The sequence below is a fragment of the Myxocyprinus asiaticus genome, chromosome 6 (assembly GCF_019703515.2).
Source record: "Myxocyprinus asiaticus isolate MX2 ecotype Aquarium Trade chromosome 6, UBuf_Myxa_2, whole genome shotgun sequence".
NCBI classification, from domain to species: domain Eukaryota; kingdom Metazoa; phylum Chordata; class Actinopteri; order Cypriniformes; family Catostomidae; genus Myxocyprinus; species Myxocyprinus asiaticus.
The window spans coordinates 53,704,147-53,726,375 of NC_059349.1; the positions used below are offsets into that span (position 1 = coordinate 53,704,147).

The window sequence follows — 22,229 nt, forward strand, 5'->3', positions numbered from 1 at the left end:
GTGTAACGGATTCAAGATACTGATTCATATTTGCTATTCAAACAAATAGAGTGCAGCAGTCTTGTTCTGGAAGTAAAAATGTAATTAATCTTTTCCATAGACTAATTGATTTTTATCGATAACTTATAAACCTTTAAAGACAGACCTACCGTGAGCTCCGAGGTTGTTAACTGATGGCATACAGTTGTGCTCAAAAGCTTGCATACTCTGGCAGAAATTGTGAAATTTTGGCATTGATTTGGAAAATATGACTGATCATGCAAAAAAACTGTATTTTATTTAAGGATAGTGATCATATGAAGCCATTTATTATCACATAGTTGTTTGGCTCCTTTTTAAATCATAATGATAACAGAAATCACCCAAATGGCCCTGATCAAAAGTTTACATACCCTTGAATGTTTGGCCTTGTTACAGACACACAAGGTGACACACACAGGTTTAAATGGCAATTAAAGGTTAATTTCCCACACCTGTGGCTTTTAAAATTGCAATTAGTGCCTGTGTATAAATAGTCAATGAGTTTGTTAGCAGGCTAGATACTGAGCCATGGGGAGCAGAAAAGAACTGTCAAAAGACCTGCGTAACAAGGTAATGGAACTTTATAAAGATGGAAAAGGATATAAAAAGATATCCAAAGCCTTGAAAATGCCAGTCAGTACTGTTCAATCACTTATTAAGAAGTGGAAAATTCGGGGATCTCTTGATACCAAGCCAAGGTCAGGTAGACCAAGAAAGATTTCAGCCACAACTGCCAGAAGAATTGTTTGGGATACAAAGAAAATCCCACAGGTAACCTCAGGAGAAATACAGGCTGCTCTGGAAAAATACGGTGTGGTTGTTTCAAGGAGCACAATACGACGATACTTGAACAAAAATGAGCTGCATGGTCTAGTTGCCAGAAAGAAGCCTTTACTGCGCCAATGCCACAAAAAAGCCCGGTTACAATATGCCCGACAACACCTTGACACGCCTCACAGCTTCTGGCACACTGTAATTTGGAGTGACGAGACCAAAATAGAGCTTTATGGTCACAACCATAAGCGCTATGTTTGGAGAGGGGTCAACAAGGATTATTGTGAAAAGAATACCATCCCCACTGTGAAGCATGGACAGACAATTTGCATTCTTCTGCATGAAAGCTGCGCATGGGATGCTCTTGGACTTTCCAGCACGACAATGACCCTAAGCACAAGGCCAAGTTGACCCTCCAGTGGTTACAGCAGAAAAAGGTGAAGGTTCTGGAGTGGCCATCACAGTCTCCTGACCTTAATATCATCGAGCCACTCTGGGGAGATCTCAAACGTGCGGTTCATGCAAGACGACCAAAGACTTTGCATGACCTGGAGGCATTTTGCCAAGACGAATGGGCAGCTATACCACCTGCAAGAATTTGGGGCCTCATAGACAACTATTACAAAAGACTGCACGCTGTCATTGATGCTAAAGGGGGCAATACACAGTATTAAGAACTAAGGGTACGCAGACTTTTGAACAGGGGTCATTTCATTTTTTTCTTTGTTGTCATGTTTTGTTTTATGATTGTGCCATTCTGTTATAACCTACAGTTGAATATGAATCCCATAAGAAATAAAAGAAATGTGTTTTGCCTGCTCACTCATGTTTTCTTTAAAAATGGTACATATATTACCAATTCTCCAAGGGTATGTAAACTTTTGAGCACAACTGTATGCTTCTGTTGAAGCCATCAGTCTGCATTATTTCAACTTTATTTAAAAAAAAAATATATATGTTTAATAGCAGGATTCCTGGTGAAGAATCAGAGAATCGCAGCAAACTAAGTGCGGCACTTCAAGTTTGTAATGTTGTGATTCACCGTGGAGCTTATTGGTTTGGTTGATGGCTTAGAAATCTTTTATGAAGAATTTTATGAAATTCCTTTGGGAAAAATGAATGAGAAAAATACTTCCGGAACCAAGATGGCTGAAAAAGTGGGCGGGCACTATTGTGAACTATTAGAACTTTTACTCAGGCACGTTGACACATTCATCAGCATTAGAATGTTAAAGAACCACACTGCTGATGTCATATCCTGTTTATGAAAGACTCACAAGCTACTTAATCTCCTCATGAATATTTGAATAGGCTCATACATTATGCAAACCTGCTCAACTGGAGACGTTTTGCCAACGCTGAATGTCTTGAAAATAAATCCCATGAGCTTTTGAAGCGTTTTCCAAATCACAAGCCCTGTTTAACATATTCCACTCACACTGACAACTTAGTCACGGAAACAAATGGTGTACAGAGCAAATATATCCTCCTCACAGAGGTGAAAACATCTCTGTAGGTGTGTTGAGAACAAATCATTACTGGTGGAGAGAAAATGTAGCTCCTTAAAAAGAAAAACTAGGTCAGAATGGAGGATAAGTTTTGTATCAACAAAATCAACAATACGCTGACACAATCAGACAGACTGTTGATGTTATTGACCCAAAACTCATGACAGTTAAAACGAAGAGGTCAGAATAAACGTGTTAACCTGACCCTGACCCTGTGACCCCACCACGCCCACCTCTGTGTCTCCCATGATGGAGTACTTGACCTTTGACCTCAGTACTGACCCCCTACCTATCCAGCAGCTGGAGCCAAAACCCTACCACACTAACAGGATTTGCTAAAGATGGCAAAAAGATGATTTTTAACAAAACCACATATCAATTTCATGTTTGCAGTTAAATAACAATGAGACATTTATTCATTTAACAGACGTTTGTTTCCCCAAACGATTTCTCATTGAGATTAACTGACTCTGTTATTGTGATATTTCTACTAATAATTCTTAAAAACATATGAGACAAAGATGATACTTGAGTTAACCATAACTGAAAACTTAGAAATACAAACTATGATGTCGGCTTAAAGCCTTGTCTGAAAGTTTAAACTACTACAAGTGAAAACTGATATTTATACAGATTTATCCACAGTTTTCCTGAGCAACCACTGGGCGGCACCACAATGATTCTAATTGCCTGTTTTTTGTTTCTGGTCTCCAGACGAAATGTAAAACTAAGCAAAACGAGCGATCCAAATGGAGAACAACAACCATTTAAGTGTTATTTGGAATAAAAATAAATTTCACGCTCAACTTGTGCCGTTACTGGCTGTCATTACAACTCAAAGAAGTAGTTAATGATATCAACGTAACTAACCTTGAACCATCGCTTCATGTCAACCACATACACGACTCTGTGAAGTGTAGAGACACGTTTTTTTAAATTTATTTTATTTTACAGTTTCTACAACTGTAATACTTTACCCTCTAAGAATATACGGTGATGAAAACACTGGAGACCGGAAATCGAAAACCGCAAATCGTGGAACACTTCCGCTTTCAGGAAAAAGGTTGATAGCAAGATAGATAATGTCAGAATGTCACGTACATAGATAAACCATCAGATAGAGAGAGAGAGAGCAGATCAAAGGCCTTTTGTGGGTTTGTTTACATTTGAATTTTTTAAGTTGGAGTTTGAATTAACGAGCATTCCATTGGCCTACTTGAACATTCCGTCAATTGGCTGCTTTGCAACAAAGTCTTTCTAGCAATTTAGTCCACTGTCGGTCATCTTCGGAACGCTCTCGGGAGGATATTTCCAGTCATGCCAGTGCAGCTCCTATCTACTTGAATGGGGAAAGGCCGAAATCTCCAAAACGGTTGGTCAAAATTACGATCAAAGAACATATTTCAAATCAGCAATAAAACCTGACAACACTGGTATCATAAATGATGAACCTTTACCTCAGATAACGCTAAAAAACTAAAATTTCCCGGCTTGTATAGCTAATGCGCATGCACGTTCAAGAGTTGATTGACAGGTGATGTCTGTATCTAAAAGGTGATTGGCTCATTTAAATGTAAGGCGGGACTTCCTTTCTACATTCGTTAACCGTTGGGAGCTCAGAGCTCCTTGATTGAGCGCACCAATTTCTCCTATTCATTTCAATAGAAGTGGCCCATCTCTGCTAAATAATCTCTGCTTGCAAAAACCTTAAGTCCGATCAGTTGGAAAAAACATAGCACAATATTCCTGAAAAGTCTGAAGGTCTGTGCCGAGTTGTATGGATGAAACTTGAAAGTTCTAGGTGGAGTTATTGTTAGAAATTTTGGTCTTGGTTTAGGGATTTTCAAAAAAAAAACCTGAACCATATTTGTGGAATAACAATATTTTGGCTTTGTCAAGCCAACATAATTGACCCTTCGCTAAGCTCCGTCCCCCTTGGTTACTGTTGCTCGCTCTGACCATGCGTAGAACTGCTTTTGTGTGGAAACTGTTCATCATGTAATGAAGTGACTGAATGGGTGCTAATTTTCAGTATGTTTGCCGTGATATATTCGTTTGTAGAGGATTTTATTTGCAGTTTGCTAAGGGGAAATTTCTTTTTTTTTTTTATATCATCTAAAATACTGCCCAATGTTTGAGGAAAATCTCATAAAATGAAAGTTGGCTGGAAAAGACAATAGACTTTTGCAGACCGTATCTGTCAATTTACATTCATGTGTTGATGGGCGGCTCTTGACCTATCCAATATGGCGGCGCACCAACATATCACGCTCCATAGAAACAGCTGCTTATAAGGTATCTACGAACAGATATTTATGGCTCTGACAAGCTTAGCAGAACTTCCCATAAGAATGAATGGGAGATTGCCGTGAATGGCGTGTTTTTTGGCAAAATATTCTCATAAACGGATTTTATAATATTCTTACGTGAGCTGGAATGAAGAGTGACATTATAAAGCATATTTATGTGATGTTTGTTGAAAAATAAATTGTTAAATTATCCAGTAATATGATTGAAAACTGGAGACTGTGAATTAGAATGGAGGCAAACGATTATCAACATCTCATAACACACTCAATATGATGCTGTGAACTCTTTATTTACTATCGCCTTTTTTAAGACATGAATCAATGTGTAAATTAATTTATTTTAAGTTATTAGCTTTAATTTACCTTGGAGCAAATGTTGGTGTCCTTGCTGATGTTATACATGTTAATTTGGGAATGAGGGTTGACAGTTTAATCCATAGCATGCTCTACTCGAGATTGTACACTGCATGTATCCTGTCTAGGTATCTCGTGTCACTATTACAAATGGCCCAGCAACAAGTATTTTTTTTAATTTTTTATAATTTCTATAAAATTCCACATAAAACTACTCAAACACACATTACTCCCATAGACTCATATTGGAAAAAAGCAAGCGCTTGTCAAAGAAAAAGCATGCGGCAACAGTTGCTAAGATAGGACTGGTCAGAAATGCTTTTATGGCGGGGCACCTGAATTCCCCACTGAGCATTTTGACCCACCAGAAACGGTCAGGAGTAATAAATGCAATCTTGCATGCATGACCTGATTACAACAGTTGTGGTGTGTTCTGTAAAGTCAGAAATGCCTATCATGAATTTAAAGGGACAGTTCACCCCAAAAATGTAATTCTATAATCATTTACTCACCCTCATGCCATTCCAAACCTGTATGAATTACTTTTTTCTGTGGAACACAAAACGAAATATTTTGACGAATGTTGACGCTGCTCTTTTCCATACAATGAAAGCACTTAGTGACCACAAAAAGTACCATATAAAAGTACCATGAATGTTGTGTTGTCAAAAGTACCGGTACTTTGGTACCAAGTTGATACTAAAATAAAAAAGATGTCACGATATAAGTGTTTCTGCAGTTTGTAGTACCAAGCACCAACTTAATTCAGTCCCATATAAACGCGCTGTCAGACTGACACACGACTGCTTTTAAATGCTCACACGCTTATTTGAGCGTGTGCTCTGTTACTACTTTTACACTGAAATGCACAATTAATCAAATTAAAATTGTGATATGTCCTAGTGTGATTATTAAACCGTGAAATGCAGCAATCTTAGTCTGCGTTCGATCTGTTTGAGCTTTAAATTAATGTGTGAAACAGACCGCTCATACACTGGAAACTCCAGACATTGAGAATCATTCACATTGTATGTGTTAAAAAACAACTATGTAGACTATATACTTATATAATTAAATCACAGCATTTGCACTTTAACGATCACACTGGGCCATGTAGCGAACTATTTAACTGTCAGAAGAAGAAAGTGAAGCTTCCGTTTCAGTGGCACAACCAAAATTGAAGGCTTATAACTTTAAAAATTTTTTAATGATACAGATATAGATTGATACATTCTGAGACTCTCAGCCTAAGAAACTGCTGAAAAAATCACAAAAACAATTTAGCCAAAAATGTAGGGGTTTCAGGCCGGGTTCGGGTCAGTTTTTCCAAGTAGGACTTCGGGTCGGTTTCGGGTTTGTATGAATGAAAAAATAATCGGGCCTACCAAACTTGTTTCGCGCACACGCTCTCACTCACAGACATGCGTGAGTTAGGGGCCGTCCACACCGAACGTGTTTTTGCGTGCGTCTGTTCTGTTCTGTTTTCCCATTGTTTAAACACATGCTGGATGAATGTCTTTGACAATTGCACCGCGTCTTGCTTTTTCTTCAGCATCTCACACAGGAGCGGCACATTTTAAACACCATGTCAAGTTAAAAAGAACTTCAAATTTTAAAAAACACATGATGAGACACCTGCACCCTGTTTCATTCTTTGCACTGCGTCTAGATTGTTTTCAGCGCAGTTGTCACAAAGATTCAACGTTCTAACAAGTTCAGGCTGCATACAGGGGACTGTTACATTGTTTCATATTATTCTAGATTGTTCTGCACCAAGTGGTGCTGCTGTGCCTTGTTAAAACTGTGTATGTTTACTGTTTCAGTACTGTTATGTATGTTGCCTATATGCTTACATAAAATACAGCCTATTGCAACAGTACTTGCTAGGAGAAGAAATTAGATAATAAGTGATTTCGGGTTCGGGCTTAAAATCTGATGGTATCGTTTGGACCAGGTAGGGTCGGGCCTCATGGTCTCGGGTATGGATCGGGTTCAGGTTTCATTTTAAAGGCCCGTGCAGAACTCTAGTCCAAAAGCCTCTCCAAACAAATAAAACATAATAATTGTACATAACAACTAATTACACATGTTAACACAACAATGACTAAAGGTTTGCATAGCATGCAGACATGATTTTAGTAATGAGATTTCACAGAATGAGTTTCATTCTGTGCCATTTGAGTTATCATTGAGTCTGTGTCATGTATTTGGCGCCATCTCCTGGTGGTCATATGTAACATTGTGCTTCATGTGGATTATCTAATGATCTATGAAACCGATTACCTTGTGTGTGGGCTCGTTTGAAAGATAATCACCTCCTCTAAGTAATGATATGTGATATTTTATGTTCTGTTTATTTTCGTGAAGTTATACGTGAAAACGCGACATATAAGCAACACCAACATAACTGTCAAAGACATATACTTAGCTATTACTTGCTATATTTTTGTCTATGAGTTAAACAAATAGGCTGGTTGTATTCTACGCTTTGAGAGCTTTCCAACAACATATGACACATGACTATTTGATCAGTTTGATGTTTTTACTGATTACAATAATATGTACAGTGAAATTTTTTTGATGATTACAGAATTTACATTTTGGGTGAATGATCCCTAACCCTTTTCTCACCAATTTCACAGCTCTCTCCAGCATAACCCAGCGGACAGAAGCATCGGAAACCCTCTCCATGTGGAAGACACGTTCCTCCATGCAAACAGCTGCATCTGTCGCTCACTGCAAGACAGAAACACACACATATTCATCGGCAGAACTGCCATTTGTTTGGACACTTTGGCTGTGATTCATCACAATCTGTGTGTGATTAAATCGCTGGCACACACACACATATGCAAAGTCTTCCACATCTTACCTTCTGATCCGCTGGAACTGTTTTTCCTGATCACCTCAGCGCTGGTCAGATCTCGCTCTGTGCTGCTGGGGACTGCCGTTTCAAAGCTCGATGTTTGAGACTCATCTGCAAATGTTGAGGTGGTTGTTCCTCTGTTTTCAGTGCTAGAAGATGCAGGAGATGATACTGTTGTGCTCTCAACGACTGTTGTTGTCACCTCCGTTGTACTTTGGTTTAGTCTCTTGGGTTTGTTTCTTTGCCTGTACTGAATTTCTCCACGTGCCTCTTCCACGCCTTCGTCTTGGCCAAGTGCGGTTGTAGCGCTGTGCTCTGTGAACGAACTGGTACTCATTGTTACGACTGTGAGCGGCGTTTGGGACGTGGGACCTGATGACAGGTAGGTATCGCCCCAAGAGCTACCCTCCATATCCGGAGCTTGGTTCTCTCCAGAGAAGTTCTCTGCTAAGGACAATCCAAGTCTGGACTCAGTTGATACGGCCTCGACTTTTCTCTTTGTTGTAACGTTGACATCAGTGGTACTCGCTTTCTGCTCAGGGGTTTTTGTCACTTCGACCCAATCTCCTGTTGTCACTGGAATGTTCTGTTCAGATATACTGGGTCGGTTGTCACTCAGTTTATCTCTGGTGACGGTTGACGGGATTGTAATTGCCGCTGTCGAGCTCACGGGCGGATTGGAGGCAATTAATTTAACAGTGACTGATGATGGACTGGACAGCCACGAGCGGTCCCACCATGACATCGAACCTACAGAGACATATTTCAACGTTTTTATTTTGTTATATAAATGTCACAATAAAACTGAATTGGAAACTTTTTACCAGACCTTCATCATTTATTTTTGGTACTTTTCAAATGCCTTTTATATATAGAATTGACTGTTTTAGTCTTGTCCCAGACCCATACTTTCGATACTAAACTATGAAAATACATGATAAAAACACAAATCATTACATGTTTAAAACTATAAAGTGAAATAAACATAAACCATTTCAATATTTATTGTGTGAAAATGATTTCTATCAAAGTTTCAAAAATGTCAACTGTCCCACATTTTTTGCCATCATTTTCACCACACAAAACAATTTTGCCCCTATAGATGTATATATATATATATATATATAAATATCACTTGTGTGCAGAATATTTTTCCTGTGCATCATTTCCAATCAAGCTGTTGCTAAATTATGCAAAAAGGGTGTAAATATTATTTAATTGTGTGTATTTAGGACACATACAATGTTAGCTAAATTATCCTTGGCAAGACAGGTAATTTTATTTGAAAAGCGTAAAAAAATGTCATTTCCAGCACAGAATTTGATTAAACACAATACAGTATTTGAGATGTGCTGCAAATGATACTGTGGTGGGAATTTTCATGACAAAAATGACATAAATCTCCTGTGATGCATGAACACACACTGTTGGACACTGTTAATAGACAAATTAAATCAATTAGTGAGAGTGTGAAAAAAGTTTTAACAAGACTTTACTTTCTAGAAGAAATCCACAATGCTAAAAGTGCCCAAGAAACACTCTTAAACACCTAAAGATATTGAGATTAAAATGCTGCAGTCACCCATGAAGAAAATAATGACTTAAAAAAATGTCAAGTGTAGGAATGGGACGATATGGTGATCTCACAAATCGGTTTGATATTCGATATGAGGTTCACGATTCGATATAATCTCGATTTGATATAAAAACACTTTAATGACAAAATATTACAGAACATTTTTTATTTTCTGAAAAATTGTTTGAGCAAAATGCTCATTATAATTTCTCATCAAAATAAAGTCCTTTAATACATGATATAAATGCTCAAAGTTTAAATAATAAGAGTTTCTCTATAAGAAAAGATCACAAATAAGCTTTCATAAATAGTGGGCTACATTCAGACTGATCAGGTGCAGAACAAGCAATAGAACTGAACAAAACCTGATCTGAAAAAAGTATGTGAAAGTGAATATTTATATTTTAATAATTTGTTTGTCATCATTATTATTAGCTAAATTTAACTTTATAAAAATATACTACATATTAATTAACATTATATCATAAAATTGTATATATAATAATGATATGAGCTATCACTGTTTGAAATAATGTGTATAATTTATAAGTAATAACATTGAGTTTACATTCATTTGTATCAGAAACACTAAAAAGGTTACTGTCACTTTAAGGGTTCAACAAGCAGTGTTCCAGTTCAGCGAACGTCAACGAGAATCTCTCGCACATCCGTGCTGCACGAGAGAAAAATTCATATTTATTTTTCTTTTTTTTAATCTGACTGTAAAGAACAGAAAAAATATTAAGACACATTATTCAATGAAAGTGGAGTCGCCTCATCTTTGATGGACACACATTACACGGAGGAAACGATCCGCTTTAATCTCAAGCACTTTTCATTAAAACAAGGCGATTTTCCAGGTATTCCAGTATTTACATTTCTAAAAGCAGTTTAAGGAACTTGTGTGAACCCTGTAAACATCTGCAGCCTGAAACTGAACTTTTGATCAGATTTTAGGAGTGAATGCACTTAACTGCATAGAGAGCTATAGGATGCTCCCTTGCTCCCTATTTAGTGAATGACTTAACCTCCAGTGTGCTGTCTGTCTGCACTGGTCTCAGAACAGTTTCTTATTTTCATCCTAACTCCATATAAAGCCTCTGAAAGCAAAACTTTTCAGCTATTGGATAAACCCATTTATTCTCAATGTGATAATGCACAGTGAATATGGGAATGCATTTATTAATGTTAATGAATAGAACTGTATTGTACAGTGATAACAAAATAAATATAACAACATTTATATGAAAATGAAGCGAAATGATCCACAGATGTGTTAATGTTGAAAGTTATTCAAAATAACTAACATTTCAACTTTTGAGGGAATAATGTCCCAAAATCCCCATATGTGGACATCATGTTTATCAGCGCGCTGTCGTGCGAAAAATGAATGATATTTTAAAGCCGCATATCAAACGAAACTAGAGACTCTACTCTTTACACCCAAACAGGTTTCAATTAAAAACTTAAGAGATTTCTTACCAGAGGCACTTTTGTTGCCGCTGCGTCCATAGAAGCGCTTCATGGAAATCTACGGCATGTTGTTGTGTCACGTGATTTGGTGCGGCAGAAGTTTTACTCTTAAATGACAGTCTAGTCTTGTGAACAGTATTCAGTCGGTTTTTATTCATTTAAATTATGCGTTGCATATCGCGAGGCCAAAATACAATGTCCATGCATGTGGACGTGGGGTCGCACGAGGTTAAATCAACAAAACTGACCTCCCTACCCTAAACCTAAACCTAACCAATAGGTCAGAAAAACCAAATGTGAGATGAAAAACACAATTGTATAATTTTGTGGTGCTTCTAAGACACTTTCGGCTCACGTGTCAACTCACGTGCTCTTCAGGACTCGAACCCTACATCACAAGTGCAACGCTCTATCAGTTAAGTTACAGCGCAATTTCATCACACTCGAATAAGCTTATAAATGTAGTCAAATGTTAAAATGAGTCTATAGTAAAAGTGTTCAGATGTCATAAGATAGCATTGTGTGAGAAACAGGGTGAAAAGTAGTGTTTATGAACTGATAATCTGCCAACTTGTGATTTGAGTGAAAGTGAATATAAGTGATTGTTGTTGCACCTCTAGTGTTCATTTCACCAGGAAACTCCCGTGATACGAACAACGAGCCACATGATAATCACATTGCAGAAATGTAGGTATAGTCATAAAATCGTACATAATTTTGCTTCTCGATTAAACACATTAATTCAAGGATGAAAACAAGAAAAAAATCCTAATAAAGAATTAATTTTTTTGCAGTGTATTCTGCCTACAATTTGGAATAGCCCTTGCTTCAGGAGTGCGTTTATGATGCCTTAAAATGCTGCCTAGGTAGGCAGCTCACTAGGTATTAGGACAGAGCAAATGTGTTTTTTTATGAAAGAAAAAGTGGGTAGCAAAACCACACAAAGCATTCGAGCGCAAGTGAACATAAGTGAACAGTACGGTGACAGTTTTTCCAGTAGCACATTCAACCCACAATTATGAAATCCTCCACTCGCAGAAGCCCTCGGGTTGAGCCCAAAATCTGCCTTCATGGAAAATGGACTTTAATAATGTAGACGACAGGCCTAAGTTTCCACTTGACATTAAACATTAATGCTGCCGAGCTGAGTTTGGGCCAGACAAGGTATCTTCTATATTAATGAAGACAGGGAAAGCTGAGAGAGGACTGACTGAAGTACTTGATACTGAAACTTGAACATTGAGTCGCCCCTCGGCTTGAACAGAATGTCCTGGTGCCAGTCAAAGAAATGCAGACAGAGACAAGATCCTGGATTTGGCCAGTTTGCTCTTGGAAAACAGGTCTGGGTGTAATCTGAAGTAAAGCCAACAAGACAACATCCATTATAATTACTGAAGCTGTCCGACTTCCTGCTCTCTCCCCCTCCCTTTCTATTTCTCTGGTTTTGAGCTTGATTTATCCAGTTATCTGTTACCCGTCAAATCCCACCAATGCTGACATATAATCTCTCGCTCTAAAAAAAGCCTGATTTATACAACAGAAAAAGTCCAACTTTTTCTCCTGAATGAACTAAAACACCCTAGTTGAACGAAGCCTGTGTATATACTATACGCTTGAGTGGTGGTGGCGTAGTGGACTACAGCACATAACTGATCATCAGAAGGTTGCTGGTTCGATCCCCACAGCCGCCACCATTGTGTCCTTGAGCAAGGCACTTAACTCCAGGTTGCTCTGGGGGGATTGTCCCTGTAATAAGTGCACTGTAAGTCGCTTTGGATAAAAGCGTCTGCCAAATGCGTAAATGTAAATATACTATGCGTTGCATTGCTTTGAAATTAGTTTGTTGAGGAAAATAAATAATTAAAGAACGTCACATCCAAACCACACCCATCAATGCTCTTCGACTAGCCGAGTTCTCCTAGGTCAAGAATTTCAGGAATGTTAACTATCTGGAGAAATATTGGCAAATGAACACAAAATTATTACGTTTCACTGCTTCTGTTTAAAAAAGGAATATTTATTTTTTATTAATTTATTAATTTATGTGATGTTTATGAGATGTTTGTGAACAGGATAAATATCATGTTATTTTTTTTGAAAACATGTTCGTCATAGTAGAGGTGTATTTAAGTAGTTGTTTTGTTTGAATTGTAATTTTAATGTATATTTTGATAAAATGAGCGTCATGGACGCCACTCAAGGGACATCTCTACGAATGAGATACCAAACGATTTCATTCTATATAGTCACCTGATCCTGGAGCTGCAGTCGATTTGATGTCCGGCGAAGGCGTCACGGTGGCCGCTGTGCTTTCGGGTGTCGTCTCCAACTCACTTCCTGTCAGATAACTCCAGGGTTTCCACAATGAGCTGACGATGTTTGTGAGGGAACTCTTAGTCTTTCCCTGTGGCGTCTCTGAAGCTGCTGGAGAGACCAACTGACCTGATAGACCTTCATCTTCATCCTCTTTGGCTGAACCGCCAGGACTCTCGGAGATAAAGTCTGAGAACACCTGCTCGCTCTCCGGGAATGAGTCCAGCTGGCCGCTCCAGTCCAGAGCCGTGTCGCCAGCTCGGAGGCGGACTGTCAAATACTCGGCTGTCAGCTCGGTGGGGTCAGAGGTCACGTGCGGCTCTTTGTCCAAATCCACCTGGCCGGTCCAGTTCGAGGGTTGAAGAACAGACAGGCCCTGAACTCCTAGAATATAATAAAATTGAACCTACTGTTAATGGTGCACTCAGTGTTATTTTGGTTTATGTTGCTCCGGAAGGGGGCTCTGAAGGATTCAAAGGAGACATTTTTTTTTATTCTAGCAAATACGGTTCCAGAGGTATTAGCGAAAATGTAATATCTGGTAAATGTGCTAGTTATAGCGGCAGTTACTGACAGATGAAATTCTGGTCTGGGACACCCAGACACTTTTAGGAAAAGAATAATAATCCAAAAACTAGATATAGGTATTGCAACTGAAGAGTCACATGTGTTGATTATTCTTAAAAATAGTGCAACTGTGGACTCTCGAAAATCGAGATTTTGACCTTATTGTTTTTATGTGAATAAATAAAGGTACATTTCTAGTTTCAACATGTACTTTGGACCTTTGTTTTGTTGGACAAGAAAAATAGCTTTATACCATGTGACCCACAGTTGATTTTCACCCATTGAAAATGGGTAAAACTTATTCGCATGGAGCTACATTTAGAGTCCCATATCTCTGGGATTTAACCATATAGGACCTTACAAATTAGGATATAAAAAGAAAAGTTTGTTCTGAACCAGAGTCTAAAAGGATGTTAAGATATCTTTAAGACTTTTGGAGTTATAGGCACCCCAACTTTGGAAAAAACGATACAAAAAAGGGCTTTTTCCCATTTTTGGACTCTCACCATTGGCATATAATGCAACAAGGGCTGCTGAAGTTAACTGATTTTAGTAATATACCAACCTATCTCTGTGTTTAAATACAATAATGATGATGACACCTTTCTAAGGGTATTTTATTGACCTGTAATTTTGCACCAGAATAAAAGAATAGCTTACAGACTCACAGGTATGATTGACAGTTGAATGGTTGGGCCAACAATACATAAACGAACACACATATATCCCAATTGAAACTGGTTAATGCTTGAATGTCAAGTGTGAAAAATTTATTTTACCAATGGATGTGTGGGTGGCAAAGGAAGATTTGGACGTATCCTCTGTTTTCTCTGAACTGTCATCATTGTCTCCAGTCATGTACTTCCACGGCCGCAGCAAAGACTTCACAATGCTCGTCAGAGCCTTCTGTGGTTTCGTTGCTGTCGAGGTATTTTAAGAAATAACTTTAGATTCTCTTGTCTACAGATTGTTGTATCTAAATACATTAATCAGCTAGAGGTCGACCGATAGTGGAATTTGCAGATAACTGATAACTAAGGAGATGGAACCGATTAATCGGCCGATGAATTTTAAAATCGATTTCTAGAATAAAAAAAAAAAAAATCTTGGTCTTTCCTTACTATGACGGGCACAGACATTGAGGCTTCCAGAGTCCAAAATGAATAAAATCCCAAAAGCAGTTCACTGTGCAACCAAAATCCCAATAAAAACCATAAAATTTAAGATTTGTTGCATAACATGGGACTTTTAACCATAAACATGCCCAAAATACACCGGAGACTCTTATTTTGATATTACAGAGATTTGGCTCTGTTACAATGCTCTGTATGTAAGTATTTAACAAATGAAGCTTTTAAAAGCCTATTTTATCACCAGATGAGGTTTATTGATGGGGAAAAAACAGAATAGGATTTTTTTTTTAAACTATCAAAAACTATCAGCATATATTTTTGCTGATAACCGATAGTTCTGAAAAGCAACTATCGGCACCGATTAATCAGTAAAACCAATATACTACCTCTATATTCAACAGAACAAGATGATAGCAATATGTCCCAGATCGCACATAACTTGATACATGTACATCTTGAATGCACTGTAACACACTTTGGATAATAGCCAAATGTGTAAATATTTTTATGTTATTTTAAACAATAAGCCACGAGAGTTAAAGTGTAACGTGTTACACTGATTTTACCATGGGTGAGGGTGTTGTTAGGCATGACAAGAAGAGGCAACATCAAAAGACTAAAAGAAAAAGCGACTTATGTTCTTACTTGTAATAAATAACAAATTCACATTTATTATTCACATTAATCAAAATAAACAATTATTTTGCCAAGTTACTCAACTAGTACAGCATGGCGCTAGCAACGGCAGGTCATGGGTTCGATTCCAATGGAAAACACATACTGAAAAAATCTTGAATGTCCTGTAAGTAGCTTTGAATAAAAGCATCAAGCCCACTTTATATTAGGTGTCTTTAACCCTCCTATGGTTTTCTGTCATTTTTGACTGAAATAAAATGTCCAAATTTAATAAAAATGGTTTCCTTTATCTGAGCAGTACAAGACTTGGTGACTTTTCCTCCATTTGCCATCTGAACTTAGAAAAAAAAAAAATTGGGCTTGATTCAATGTCTAAGTGGTCGTAAAAAAATATTCACAGTCAAAATTGACCGACCATTGAAAATGAATGAGAAAAACCAAAAAACAGAGCAATTTTTTTTTTTTTAGCTGTCAAATACAATCAATAAATCAGCCACAATGCAGAAAAAAACAGACAGAAATTAAAGGGTGAGACTCTAAAACATCCTCAGTGCAAAACATACACACACACTTACACACACAAAAAAACTGGTGAGACTATAACTATTTTTTTTTACATTTGTCAAAACGTGTATGCAAAATACATTTTTACTATAGAAAGTTTAGAATTGCAGAATGTTTACTCTGATTCTTCTGTTTTATACTCTAATTTAATTTTCAGAATTTTGCAGTTAATTTTACATTTTAAAAGTAAATTTGCAGTTTAAATTTTTTGATGTTCATTTTCTTGACATTTTTATGCATTTACTTTGAGTTATTACATTTTTGTGTTTTAAATAAATTATTGGCAGAAAAATGCTTCTTCTGTGTCTTCTCTTTGTAACACCATGGTCAGGTTTGATTGCAAGCATAATGACATTAACTGCAAAAACTGACACTTCAAATCAATTTTAAAATGCTAAACTTTGACAAATAATAGTTTGATAATGTCTAAATAAATATCCAAATGCATATCTTGTAATAAAATATAAAATTAGGTTACAACAAGCCATCAGACTACACAGTATGTGTCTACAGTCATCTACTGGCTGTTACATGTCATGACATGGTTTTCAATCTGCCTCCAATTTATGTCACATTCTCATATTTTCTTCATGTTTTAACTTATAGAAGTTTTTTAATTGCTTTTTTGTATATGCAAATTAATGGTAACATTTAGAAATGTACATGTAAACAAGAGCTAAATAATAATATAATTAATTAGATTAACTGTATACAGTTGCCAAGCAACACTGCAACTTGGCGTATTAATATAGAATCCAATTAAATGCATTAAAGTGGTTTTACCATGGTTAAGTGTATTTTTTATGTGTCATGCTTAAAAACATCCCTTAACTGGGTTTAAATCAACAAACTACTGCATACCTCGGTAGCAGAATGGATCAAAGCGTGCCGTTCCGTTGCTTAGTTCCGCTGGTAAAACCGTCCGGACACCTGGTTCTCCTCCCGCACACTCTGAACGCGGTGTGTTGACAGAATACCTCACGCTGCCATCAGCCAACCAGCCAGGCTCACAGTGGTCCAGTCCAGACCACCAGGCCAGATAGAGCTGCCCGACAGTCGCCAGCTGACTGACAAGTGACACGCAGTGAGCCGCGGCCTCAGGATGAGTCAGTTTGTCAGGGACCGTGGCGAGAAACACTTCACCTGCAGAACGACAGGACGAGACGTGCTGTAAATGTGCTTGTTGGTTTAAGAGAAATAAAGGAATGTTCCAGGTTCGATACAAGTTAAGCTCAATCGACAGCATTTGTAGCATAAATCAAAAAATAATTTAGACCTGTCCCACGATTACAGTGAGACACTTACAATGGAAGTGAATGGGGCCAATCCATAAACAAAAGGTTAGTAGGTTATTTTAACACAGTAAAATCATGTTAACACACATATTATGTCTTGTGGCTATACTTTTGAAACAGTGAGTATTTTAATGTTTACAGATTGACCCCATTGACTTCCATTGTAAGTGACTCACTGGAACACAGATTTTGCTTTTTATAAAGAAAAGGAGGGACGAGTCGAAATACATTTTTGTGGTAATCATCATTATGCAACAAATGCTGTTGATTGAGCTTAACTTGTATTGAACCTGGAATATTGCTTTAATGTCACAATACTGTTGTGTAAATGTATAGGGGAAGAATGGGTACCTCCATGATAACTGTTACAAAGAGGGTCCAAAATGAAACTTTTTTGCCACACCTCCCAATGTTGGACAAGTTGAGAAAATTTACCAGCCACAAATATACGGAACAGTTCAACCCGAAAATGTAAATTCTGTCATAATTTACGCACTTTCATCGTTGTTTCAAATCTGTTTGCTGTTATTCTTTCAAATCTTCATATTCTTTAAAAAAGAACACATTTTTAATTATATTCTGTTTCCTGTTTTTCACACAATGTCATGCAATGACCACGTCTGTCGAGCTAAAAAAAAAAAACATTAAATTACCAAAAATGTTGGATAACTTGTGTGTGATTAACTGACCTTAAAGTCATGAATCATATTCAAGCGCAGCTCCTCTATATGGGTAGGTAGGGCAGAGCGCACCTAAATATTCATCCACTTGAAAACATAGAACCATTCTATTAACTGCCAATAATGTAATTTGTTTGCCCGTAAATGTATTCAAAATGCTGACATATGTATTTAAAAGCAGGCCTAGTATAAATTTTTGTCCTATTTTTAAGTTGTAAAGTAGCTGAAAGCTTCATCACACAGTGTTTAATACAGATATACAAGCATGTGGGGCAGAGAGTCTGCTGCCCTCCTGAACTCTACAGCGCCCCTCCGTTTTTCCAATGGAAATCTGTGGTCAAATATGGTACTACAACGAGCCCCTGTTGAGACCCATTGGGGCAGAAATAAATCTGGCCATAAACATAGTGCCAAACCAAAGGTAACTTTAGTATTAGTGCGCGCCAGCAATGTGACAGATTGCGAACATGGCAAGCGCTATTGATAAATGTGTGTAACAGCGTGTCGTTTCTATTGCAAATTTTCAACAAACTGACCATCAAACAACTTGGTCCTGACAAGCCAGACATAAAAAATAGTTTGGCAATCAAAAGATAAGCGTAGGTGATAAGACACTGTATGTTTTGTATGACGACAAATTGTATGTCAAGAAGGCTTGTCTCTTGAAACTTTCTGTTTTAAATTGACTGTGATTTAAAACATTATTATCATTATAAAGGTTTCTCTGTTTCTCTCTCTCTCTCACCTCCCTGGGGTTCTTCAACAACATTTAACATTATAAAATAACATTTGATTTAGATTTTGAACATTTCAAGGTAAAGCGTTCTTATTTAGAATATTAGAATCAACATTATGTTCTAAGAGTGCCACCTTGTGGTGGAATAATGCGAGGACACCACATATTGTGTCAGCGCATTTGTGTTTGAATAATGAGTTGAACGAGTTTAATAATGTCGAAAAAAGAAATAAAAAGAGCAAGATCTGCCCCCATCTATATATGTGGTCATGAGCCGCTACTGCTTTCAAATCAAATTGTACATGAAACTCACTTTGTACAGCTCAAAAATCTGACACCATGACGTTTGGTGAGAGAAAAATTACATTTTATGTTATTTATGCTCAACCTGCACCATAAATGATTGGAGAGTGAATAATGACTTACAATTCAGTCTATTCTTTGCACAAATCTATCATAAGACTTCAGAAGACTTGGAATATAGCGCATAAGTCGTTTGGACTACTTTTATGGTCCTTTTTTGTCCTTTATGGAGCCTGTGGTCACCATTCATGTTATAGAATAAAAACTTCATGAAGATTCTTCAAAACTGACCTTGTGTGTTCCACTAAGAAAATAACAACATATGGGTTTGGTGTGACATGAGGGTGAGTAAACAATGACAGAAATTAAATTTTGGGTGAACTATTGCTTTAGTTGTGTCAATGTTATATTGATTTATGCTTTTCTTTGTATAAAGTATGCATGATGACACTTTTCCACGCTGAATCTCACCTTCCATATCACTGGCAAAACAGTACACATCGAACAAATCGTCAGGGTCACGTTTCCCATAATTCTTCACTCCACGAGAATACTCTGTGTGTCCATAGCAACCAAGCTCTGGTCTCTGGATGGGGTACCTAAAGAGAGGAGACGGGGTGTAAAATCCAACTAAATGTCTGAACCATCGGAAGTCACGGAATATGGATATTATTATGCATATAGCTGCCATGGAGACTGCTAATAAATAATTAATCTGCAATATTACAAGAGGATCCTTATAATAGCTTGAAGTGAAGGGCATCTGTGTGCTCATGGCTGGAATTTGCATGCTTCATGCCCGACTCCGCAGAGTTTGTACCAAGAAACAAAATGAGTTGGCACAGATAGTACTCATCTAATGTGGGTTGGGTTAAAAGTGGTGTAACCATTAAGTTAAATAAATTAAAATACTTTCCTTGCACCACAACATTAAAACCACCTGCCTAATATCATGTAGGTCCCACTCGTGCCGCCAAAACAGCTTTGACCTGTCGAGGCATGGACTCCACAAGACCTCTGAAGGTGTCCTGTGGTATCTGGCACAAAAACGTTAGCAGCAGATCCTTTAAGTCCTGTAAGTTGCGAGGTGGGGCCTCCATGGATCAAACTTGTTGTCCAGCACATCTCATAGATGCTCAATCAGACTGAGATCTGGGGAATTTGGAGGCCAAATCAACACCTTGAACTCTTTGTCATGTTCCTCAAACCATTCCTGAACAAAGTGTGCAGTGTGGCAGGGCGCATTATCCTGCTGAAAGAGGCCACTGCCATCAGGGAATACCGTTGCCATGAAGGGGTGTACGTGGTCTGCAACAATCTTTAGGTAGGTGGTACATGCCAAAGTAACATCCACATTAATGCCAGGACCCAAGGTTTCCCAGCAGAACATTGCCCAGAGCATCACACTGCCTCCTCCGGCCTTCCTTCTTCCCATAGTGCATCCTGCTGCCATCTCTTCCCCAGGTAAACTATGCACATGCACCTGGCCATCTACATGATCTAAAAGAAAACGTGATTCATCAGACCAGGCCACTTTCTTCCATTGCTCCATGGTCCAGTTCTGACGCTCATGTGCCCATTGTAGGCGCTTTCGGCGATGGTCAGCATGGGCACTCTGACCGGTCTGCGGCTACGCAGCCCCATACGCAGCAAGCTGCGATGCACTGTGTGTTCTGACACCTTTCGATCATGGCCAGCATTGTGTTTTTCAGCAATTTGTGCTACAGTAGCTCTTCTGTGGGATTGGACCAGACGGGCTGGTCTTCGCTCCTCACATGCATCAATGAGCCTTGGGCGCCAATTGCCCTGTCGCCGGATCACCGGTTGTCCTTCCTTGGACCACTTTTGGTAGGTACTAACCACTGCATACCGGGAACACCCCACAAGACCTGCCGTTTTGGAGATGCTCTGACCCGGTCGTCTAGCCATCACAATTTGGCCCTTGTCAAAGTCACTCAGATCCTTACGCTTGCTCATTGTTCCTGCTTCCAACAAATGAAATTCGAGAACTGACTGTTCACTTGCTGCCTAATATATCCCACTCCTTGACAGGTGCCATTGAAACGAGATAATAAATGTTATTCACTTCACTTATCAGTGGTTTTAATGTTGTGGCTGATCAGTGTATATATATATATATATATATACAGTGGTGGCCAAAAATATTGGCACCCTTGGTGAATTTGAGCAAAGAAGGCTGTGAAAAATATGTCTTTATTATTTATACTTTTAATTTTTCATTCAAAATATTTACAAAAATATATCCTCTAATGTATATCAAACAACTGCAAACACAACACTAGTTTTATCAAAAAACTAATATTTTTGTCAAATATACTGTATGTGTGGCACAATTATTGGCACTCCTAGAAATTCTTATGAGTAAAATATATCTGAAGTATATTCTTATCCATATTTTAATTTTTTTTAGTTCTCCTGGGTGACTAGGAACATGAAATTGTTCAGCCATGACTTCCTGTTTCAGAGGGATATAAATATGAAGTAATACACTAGCCAAATTCATTTAGTCATCTCTCACAATGGGTAAGACCAAAGAATAAAGTTATGATGTGTGGCAAAAGGTTGTTGAGCGTCACAACATGAAAAATGGCTATAAGAAAATAGCTAAAGCATTGAAAATGACCATTTCCACCATCAGGGCAATAATTAAGAAGTTCCAATTAACTGGAGATGCTAAGAATCGATCTGGAAGAGGATGCATGTCTATATTGTCTCCAAGCACTAGGAGGATGATTCAAGTGGCCAAAGAATCTCCAAGGATCGCAGCTGGAAAATTTCAGAAATAAGTTGGGTCTTGGGGTCAGAAAGTCTCCAAAACTACATGCAGATGTCACCTACATCACAACAAGTTGTTTGAGAGGGTTTCAAGAAAAAAAGCCTCTGCTCTCATCCAACAACAAACTCAAGCATCTTCAGTTTGCCAGACACTACTGGAACTTCAAATGGGACCGGGTCCTATGGTCAGATAAAACAAAAATAGAGCTTTCTGGCAGCAAACACCAGAGATGGGTTTGGCGCACACAGAGAAGTAGCCATATGGATAAGTACCTCATGGCCACAGTTAAATATGTTGGTGGATCTTTAACGTTGTGGAGCTGTT

The 22,229-nt window shown here is 38.0% G+C and overlaps 1 protein-coding gene across 2 annotated transcripts in view; it reads right to left on the reverse strand.

Moving 5' to 3' along the window:
• Positions 1–22,229, reverse strand: part of LOC127443014 (neurocan core protein-like) — a 116,946-nt gene that overhangs the window by 25,381 nt on the left and 69,336 nt on the right. Inside the window, exons 5-10 of one of the 2 annotated variants that reach the window (XM_051701484.1) lie at positions 19,580–19,707; positions 16,956–17,237; positions 14,541–14,681; positions 13,132–13,578; positions 7,839–8,582; positions 7,598–7,702 (exon numbers count right to left, since the gene is read on the reverse strand). In XM_051701484.1, coding sequence (XP_051557444.1) covers positions 7,598–7,702; positions 7,839–8,582; positions 13,132–13,578; positions 14,541–14,681; positions 16,956–17,237; positions 19,580–19,707 — 1,847 coding nt within the window. The remainder of the gene's footprint in view (positions 1–7,597; positions 7,703–7,838; positions 8,583–13,131; positions 13,579–14,540; positions 14,682–16,955; positions 17,238–19,579; positions 19,708–22,229) is intronic. The other variant, XM_051701485.1, reaches the window with a different exon arrangement.